This window comes from Musca autumnalis, unplaced genomic scaffold, assembly GCF_047663935.1.
Source record: "Musca autumnalis isolate F117 unplaced genomic scaffold, ASM4766393v1 scaffold_2, whole genome shotgun sequence".
Lineage (NCBI taxonomy): Eukaryota > Metazoa > Arthropoda > Insecta > Diptera > Muscidae > Musca > Musca autumnalis.
Genome location: NW_027411755.1, coordinates 180,493,907 through 180,503,194, shown reverse-complemented (window position 1 = coordinate 180,503,194; position 9,288 = coordinate 180,493,907). Strand labels below are relative to the sequence as shown.

The window sequence follows — 9,288 nt, the reverse complement described above, 5'->3', positions numbered from 1 at the left end:
GTACTTCCCTCTAATATTTAAACAAATGCCACTATAATGGTATGCACGATATCCTTGAACGGGGCAACCAAATTGGTCCAAACGTTGGATATCCTAATATTTTGTCCAAATTTAGTTTAACTTCTAAATTGGCTGATACCGATCTTTTCATTATGGTACTTTCCCCAGAAAAGTTCAACAATTGTGTCGATCTGTCAGCAGATGAAAGTTTCAATTCACATAGGATGAGGTGTATATCTCTGTCGGCAAAGCGGACTGATACTTTTTTACTTGTTTGGATGCTTTTTTTCACACTTCAACCACTATAACTTAGCCATTTGTTAACCGATTTAATAAGTTATTGACTTGATCGAAAGATATTGCTTGCCCATTAAAAATAAGAAGATCAATAAGAATCTATTGTGAATTACATTACAATTTAATTTTCAAGTTTGGATTAATATAAGTTAATTGTGATATAAATGTTTGATAATATATATGAAATAGAAGTTAAAACTATTTTTGGTTAGGAAAAATGAATAGAACATAACCACTTATTTTGATTATTGGAAAGAAACTTCCTAATAATTATCGTTGTTTAAATTATCATCATCATCACCATTATCTTCTTCATTTTCCTGTTCATGCTCTTCATCAACAACATCCACAGGTATAACTGTATTTGACTTCTTTGGTTCTTCATATATCACTGGCGTTGGAATTTTCATTTGCACTGTCAATGAAAATCCTTCCAAGCGTTTTGAATTGGCAACTTCTTCTGGTTTACAACAAATGATGACACCCATATTTTTATATCCAAAGGTATAGTCGGTATTTTTTAACCATTCTATTGTGTGACAAATGCTTGTACAGAAAATCAACTCGTTTTCATTATGAAACTATAAAAAGGTAAAAGAAAAAATACTCATAATTATTTGCTTATGCATTTTAATCTCATTAACTTGTTACAACTCACTTCATAAAATGGTGAATTTATGCCAATTATTACGACAGCACTTTGATTATCCGTGTTTATAGGGTTGAGATATTGCCAAATATAAAGTGGAATAGTTCTTTTCTCATTGTCGATTACTTCAACCATGCTGCGATTCTTGTGACATATGCTTTCATAAATTGGCGCCGAAACGGAACCTGAAACTCCGCTAAACACTTCATAATTGATATGTGTTTCCTGAAGGTGTTGATTAAGAGCTCGTTCGTAAAGTAACCAATTACCCAATCTTAATACCGGCCACCATGTAATTTCAAAGAATCCAGCAAATTGTCCATCCAAGCTTTTATAGAAATTGTCGTTTTGAATCAGTGACTTACGTTCATATTTGGCAAAATTTATCCATTCTTGGATTTCAACATTTTTATATTGCAGAGACATCGAGCTGTAAAAAAAAAACAATAAAAACAAGTAAGAACGACTTTGAGTTCGGCGGAACTGAACTTTTTGTACCCTCCACCACAAACTGTATTGAAGCAAATAGGAACAATTAGTTTCCTTTCGTTTATGACAGTACTAAGCTCTACCTCTTATTCATTACAGCAGCAGAATATCTTAACTGATAATACTCTCTTTAAAAGAGCTCCTATCGGGCGTCATCGCAGTTTGTTTTAAGTTCATGGACCAATATTTATAATTTTCCGAATTGTATCCTCTGGTTGGAAAATTTTATAAAAACCCTGGAAATACAAAAAATTGGGCAATACCGCTTAGACTTCAACTGGGATATATGGTATGGATGGATGCAACCGTGGTGCAATGGTATGCACACCCGCCTTGCACGCTAAGGTCGTGGGTTAGATCCCCCGGCCAGGCAACATCATATTGTCTTAAAACACACCGTTTGGACTTGGCGATAAACAGTAGGTCCTATATTAATAAGCTAATATGACATGCTTTGAATCCAAAAATGCAATAGCATCTTTTGGTGTCCACGCTCAATATAAAATTCATCGATGAAGATGCTAAAAAGATGACATGCCAGAAAACTTCTTCCCATGATTGAATGGCATATTTGGCGTAGAAAATTTTGCTGCGGTGCTGTATAAAACGTTGACTTGTACCGAGAAATTTCTGGAGGAAAGTTTTGTAACTTCAACGTAGATCAGGACACAAGCTTCAATGTATCGGAAATAGAAAAGGCTTTTATGGGGGCTATATGAAGACGTGGACATATACTTATACATCTTTTCTGGAATATTTCAAAACCCAATGAATACTAATATCAAGTTTCAGCCATTTCGGTGGAATAGGATTTATCTTGATCCCTCTTTCATCTCAAGTGGACACTGACCTCCACGTTGTGTCACCTGGGGAACTGCCTTTAACATGCGTTAAAGGTAGTGAGCTAACATGTGCCGCGCGTTCACCCATAAGAACGTTAAAAACTTGGGCTTGAAAGTCGGGCTAGTTACCGTCCCCTAGAAAAAACAGCCTACTATGAAAAAACGAAAGAAAGGAAAAACAAACCCCTCTAAAGTTGACGAACCCCGCAAACGTTTTAAGGACAGTGATCTGCGAATCTGCACCTGGAATGTTCGCACTCTTTATAGAGAAGGTGCAGTCTTCGCATTGGCAGACGTACTTGAAAAGTACAAGGCCGATATTACTGCCATACAGGAAATACAATGGATTGGGAAAGGTGTCACAACAACACCTAAAGGTGACGCACTTTATTATAGCTGTCATGACGTAAAGCATGAGTTTGGTTGCGGATTCGTAGTTAGTCGGAGACTAAACCATCTGGTATCCAGCTTCAGCGCAGTGAATGAAAGACTTGCTGCAATTCGAATAAAAGCTAAATTCTTCAACATCAGCTTTATTTGCGCTCATGCTCCCACTGAAGAAAAGGACGAACAGACCAAGGATATATTTTACGAGCGCTTAGAAGAAACATATGACCGTTGCCCTGCCCATGACATTAAAATCATTCTAGGCGATTTTAATGCCAAAATTGGAAAGGAGAATATCTTTGGCCCAACAGTCGGGAAATTCAGTCTCCACAGTGAAACATCTGACAATGGTATGAGGCTGATAGACTTTGCAGCTGCAAAAAACATGGTAGTTAGCAGCTCCAGATTTAATCATCTCATAAGGGCACCTGGCTGTCTCCAGATCAAAGAACAAGTAATCAAATCATGTTGTGATAGATGGAAGACATTCATCCAGCGTGTTGGATGTACGATCGTTCCGAGGTGCAAACATTGATTCGGACCACTACCTTGTTGCAGCAAAGGTACGTACCCGTCTAAACGTTGCAAATAAAGCACGAACAGACACAACGCGGAAGTTGGACATCGATAGGCTGCAAACACAACAGATAGCCACAGCATACTCCACTCAACTAGCCCAATTGCTTAACGCGAGCACTCCTTGTCCCGATAACATAAAAACACAATGGCAAAATATTGCCCACTCCATGCAAATAGCCGCAAAATCCATACTTGGATTCCAGAGACCTCCACAATGGAATTCATGGTATGACCAGGAGTGTCGTGCTGCTACGGAAGAGAAAAATGCGGCATATAGAGTTACTTTACAATCAGTAGCAACACGTAGCGCACGAGAGAGATATCGGGAGAAAAGGAGAGAAGAGAAACGTCTTTTCCGCAAGAAAAAGAGAGAAATGGAAAAGCGGGAGTGTGAAAAAATCGAGATGTACAGGAGCCAGAATAAAGTCCGAAAATTCTACCAAAGAGTGAAACATCAAACAGATGGCTTTGGAAAAGCGGGAGTGTGAAAAAAATCGAGATGTACAGGAGCCAGAATAAAGTCCGAAAATTCTACCAAAGAGTGAAACATCAAACAGATGGCTTTGGTACAGGCACATCCTCCTGTAGGCAGCCGATGGCTTATCAGCCGAGCTGTTTAAAACCGGAGGCGACGCGCTGATAAGGTGTATGCATCAGCTAGTTAGCACCATCTGGCAGGAAGAACGCGTACCCGACGATTGGAACCTGAGCATCCTGTGTCCCATCCACAAGAAAGGAGATAAGACCGTATGCTCCAACTGTAGGAGCATAAGTCTTCTCCCTATTGCCTATAAGATAGTGTCAGGGATATTGTGCGAACGACTAAAGCCCATGATCAACGAAATAATTTGACCATACCAATGTGGCTTTAGACCCGGCTAGTCCAGGTAATAGGTAATACGAGATGCAAATGTCAAAAGAAATGGCACAATTTACACCAATAGCCACATGTTACTTGCTTATGCTGATGACATAGACGTCATGGGACGATCAGTAAAGCAAGTAACTGATACCTTTAGGAAGGTCGAAGCAGAATCTACGAAAGTGGGTCTGGCGGTAAGCGGCGAAAAGACCAAATTGATGGTGTCGACGCGCAAAGCGTCCATAGAGCTCGGACCATCTGTGGAAGTTGGTACCTACACTTTTGAGGTAGTTAAAGACTTCGTCTACCTCAGCACTGCCATAAACACAACAAACAACATCAGTTGTGAAATAAGAAGAAGAACTGTATTGGCCAACAGATGATACTATGGTTTAAGTAAGCAATTTAAAAACAAAACCACATTTCGTCAAACAAAAATAACACTATACAAAACGCTGATACTACCCGTGCTAATGTATGGCTCCGAAGCATGGATACTTGCGCAAGCAGATAAGGCAGTACTTGGTGTGTTTGAGAGGGAAATTCTTCGAAAGATCTACGGGCCGATTTGCGTTGACGGTGAATATCGACGTCGTATGAACCACGAGCTATATCAGCTATACAAAGACATGAATATAGTTAAACGTATCGAGATGCAACGATTGCGTTGGCTAGGCCATATCATAAGAATGAGCGATGATGAACCCGCTAAAAAGGCGTATGAATACCTGCCACATGGCGGTGCACGCAGAATCGGCAGGCCTAAGCTTCGATGGAGCATACAAGTGGATGAAGAAATGAAAAGGCGCGGTATTCCAAAAAGTCAAGCGAAAAATAGAGATGAATGGAGATATTTTCTTAGTTCGGTCTATGGAACAAATGTTCTGTAATGGGCCAACTAAGTAAGTAAGTAAGTACCTACAAAATGCTGAAAATCGGGAGATACAGTTCTATGGGTGTTAAATGAAGGCGTAGCGCTATACCAACGAATTTCAGTTGGAAAGTATATACCCTAACAAAGACTAAATACCAAATTTCACCCATTTCGGTGGGGTATTGAGGCCACAACCTTCAAAATGCTGAAAATCGGAAGGTACCGTTCTATGGGGGCTATATAAAGACATGGACCTATTCCAACAAACCTCAGAAGAAAAGTACTATACCCCCAACAAAGACTAAATACCAAATTTCAGCCATTTCGGTGGGGTATTGAGGTCACAACCTTCAAAATACTGAAAATGGGTAGTTACCGTCCAATGGGGGCTATATGAAGATATGGACCTAATATTTCAGGCGGAAAGTTTTATATCCTCAACGAAGATATAATACCGAATTTCAGCCATATCGTTGGGATTTTGAGGCCACAACCTTAGAAATACTGAAAATCTGGAGGTACCGTTCTATGGGGGTTATATGAAGACATGGAATATTTCATACCTACAAGGAAGACTAAATGTCATATTTCAGCCATTCGGTTGGATGTTGGTGTCACAACCTTCCAAATGCTGAAAATCGGGACGTATCTTTCAATTGGGGTCATGGAGGGACTTTCCAATGGGGGCCATATGAAAAAGTGGACCGATACCGACACATTTTTGGTGTAATGTTTTAAACCTCTAACGAGAACTACATATGTATATACCGAATTTCAGATATTTCTATGCGATATTGATATTCGAAACACCGAAAATCCGGTTCCGATATAGCCCATTTTCATAACCAAATATCTTAGGAGTAGTTTTAATTTCTATATCAAATTGGGTGCGACCGTGGTGCAATGGTATGGTGAAGGTTACCCACCCAGCGTTGCACAATGGTTCAGAAATCGATTTACCTGGCCATCCTCCTGTAGAGACCAACAAGGTAATTTGCTACCTGATACAGATAGTGTGCTCAGGATATGGAAAGAACATTTCTCTAAACTGTTGGTATCCGATAGTAGCGAAGACTGCGAAGATACCACAGATCCAATCCCAGATGATGGTATTGAATGTATACCGCCCAGCCAAGATGATGTAACGACAGCAATAAACCGGCTGAAGAATAATAAGGCAGCAGGAGCCGATGGCTTACCAGCCAAGCTGTTCAAAACCGGAGGCGACACGCTGATAAGGTGTATTCATCAGCTAGTTAGCACCATCAGACAAGAAGAACGAGTACCCGTCGATTGGAACCTGACCATCCTTTGCCCTGTCCACAAGAAAGGAGATAATACTGTATGCTCTAACTTTATGGGCATAAGTCTTATCCCTATTGCATACAAGTCAGGGATAATGAGTGAACGACTAAAGCCTATGGTAAATTAAATAATTGGGCCATACCAATGCGGCTTTAGACGTGGCAAATAAACCATTGCCTAGATATTTACCCTGCAACAAATCCTGGAGAAGACGCAAGAGATGTAGATCGACACTTGTCACCTTTTTGTCGATTACACAGCCGCCTTCGACGGTCCCCTGCATTCAAAGGTATTCCAAGCCATGTCTGATTTTGGTATCCCTGCAAAGCTCATTCGGCTTTGTAGAATGACATTAACTGATACTCGATCCTCAGTTAAAATAGGAAAGAACCTCTCCGAAGAGTTTAGTACCAACAGAGGCTTAAGACAAGGTGACGGCCTCTCGTGTGACCTTTTCAACATTCTGCTGGAAAAGGTTATACGAGATGCGAAGGTCAAAAGAAATGGCACAAATATATACAAACAGCCATATGTCACTTGCTTATGCCGATGACATTAATCGATCGGTAAAGGAAGTGACTGATATCTTTGAAAAAGTCGAAAAGGAATGTTCTAAGCGTCTATGGAGATCGGACCAACTGTTGAGGTTTGTTACTATAATTTTCAGGTAGTAAAGGACTTCGTCTACCTCGGCACCACCGTAAACACAACCAAAAACGTCAGTTGTGAAATACGAAGAAGAATATTGTTGGCCAACAGATGTTACTTCGGACTGAGTAAGCAATTTAGAAATAAAGCTACAACTCGTCAAACAAAAAACACGCTTTACAAAACAATGATACTACTTGTGCTCATGTATGGTTCCGAAGCCTGAGTACTTGCGCAAGCAGATAAGGCAGAGCTTGGTGTGTTTGAGAGAAAAAATTCTTCGAAAGATCTATGGACCAAAACGATTCTCAACCACTGTGCGGTGGCAAAGCACCCCTCAGATATGTTGGCTACATTTCTTTAGTATTTCAGCCATGTAAAACTTCTCTACAAGTGGTGTCTTAAGACACGCCTTTCGGCAATAACGAGTAGGTCCCTTATCATTGAGCTAACATGAATAAGGGTGCCCTCATTGATATGAGAGAAGTCTCCATAGTCCCGTATGGGATGTGTGTGGAACAATTATTATTATTAAACCAAATTTTAAAGTTCTATCTAAAAAATTGCGGGTTGTATCCGTATTTCAAGACACTGACGGACATGATTTTATCGACGAATATTTCGACGTGTTTCAAACGGAATGGCAAATTTAATTATATATTATGGTGGAGGGTAAACTAACATTATACAATGTAGGCGGTTAGTTAATATACTTACTTATAGGTAGGGAAATGAATATTAACGTTATCCATTTTTGTCAAACTTAGGTTGTTCGGAAAAGTTGGGTACTGAAATGTGTGAAATATATATTTTGATTAAATATTTGTGATAGTGTTTGAAAGAAATTTAAACCTTAATAATATTAGTCTGCCAACGGACCAAGTTCAGAGGTCGTCGATTTTGGAACGTCAAGGAATATGGGGGGGGGGGGGGGTGTAATCTTAGGTACACGAACACTAAGTGCCTATGATGCCTAGGCTTAAAGCGCGAGACACTGGCTCTCCGTGAATTCTCCCTTGAGAACGTTTATAGTTAAGAGCTTTGAGCTAAGCCACATTTGTCAAATAATCCATTACGAAACGAATAAGAAATTTAAAAAACCCATTCAGTAAATGTTGCAATGCTTTTAGTTTCGTTTCGTAAAAATTGCTCTATGCAACAGAGAGTAATATGAAGTTTTGACTCATTCGAGGCAATCATCCAATTAAATGTTCAACAATAACAAAACAAACACAAAACTTGTGCTAAATATTAAAATACTTATTGTAGAATAGTAAAGATTATACTTACAAATACTTCAATCACTTACCAAATTCATTGTTGGTGTTGTTGTTGCTACATAGAGCATAGATACAATATTACGTTTATTTATATTGGAACATATTTTTGCCATGTATTGATATTCTCCAGTTTGGATAGGTCGTGCCAAAATATATGGAACCCAAGGATGTGGACACCAGGTGAAATTCACAAATGATTCATACAGATTCCATTTGATGGTATTGCAGCTAAGTATGAAATTATTTTCATATCGTTGTTCTTAATACCTATAATACATATCTTCCTTAAGAAATCCGCTATTTGTACATTTAAAATTCCATGATAATTTGTTAGCTACAAAAGAGGGGCTGAAATAAAACATTTGTTAGTTTCTTTTATTGTCATAAAGTTACTTAAAACATTTTAACATAATCATCTGATTTGCTTAAAATATCCGATTTACTTGATTTAAAATTAAAATGAAAAAACTTACTTGGAAAATCCTGTTTCACAGCTTGCATGTAATTCTTCACCAGTTCCAAGAATGACTTCAACTGTTCTATCCGACACTTCAATATTATGAGTACCAAACTTTCTACTTAGTTTTGGCCTCTTCTCAGGATCAGATAATAATTGTATATGACAAGTACCTTCGACATTTGCTATTGCATAGTAAACTATAAAAACACATAGAAAAAATAATCTTAAATTCATATTTTATTGATTACGACTTGATCTTGACAAAGCTAAAAAATGACTGATTGCAAAATGTTTAATCTGTCTTCCCTTTTAAAGAACACTTATGCTGCGCAATGCATTTTTTGTTGAATCTAAAATAAATAAACAAAAAAATATTTTGTTCTTAGTAGTAATCTTGCTTGGAAGTGTATCATGTGTATGTAGCCAGTCATTTTCCCGTTTTCATCCCAGATATTGTATATGCGACATTCCATGAATGAAATTTAAAAAAAAAAAAAAAACAAAAAAAAGTTGCTGGCTTAAACATCAATTTATTCTAAACAGAATGTTTTGTTCCATAAGCCGAACTAAGAATAGATTTCCCAACGCACCTACTTTTTCGGAGTTTTGACCTTTC

At 38.4% G+C, this 9,288-nt stretch overlaps 1 protein-coding gene across 1 annotated transcript; it reads right to left on the bottom strand.

Annotated features, from left to right (window-relative positions):
* Nucleotides 1-397: 397 nt before the first annotated feature.
* LOC141394961 (uncharacterized) lies at nucleotides 398-9,037 on the bottom strand. Its single transcript, XM_073970174.1, has 5 exons — nucleotides 8,686-9,037; nucleotides 8,242-8,560; nucleotides 7,650-7,720; nucleotides 956-1,376; nucleotides 398-878 (listed from the first exon to the last, which is right to left on the bottom strand). The coding sequence occupies exons 2-5, from the start codon at nucleotides 8,323-8,325 to the stop codon at nucleotides 561-563; spliced, it is 894 nt and encodes a 297-aa protein (XP_073826275.1). The 5' UTR covers nucleotides 8,326-8,560; nucleotides 8,686-9,037; the 3' UTR covers nucleotides 398-560.
* Between the last annotated feature and the right edge of the window lie 251 nt (nucleotides 9,038-9,288).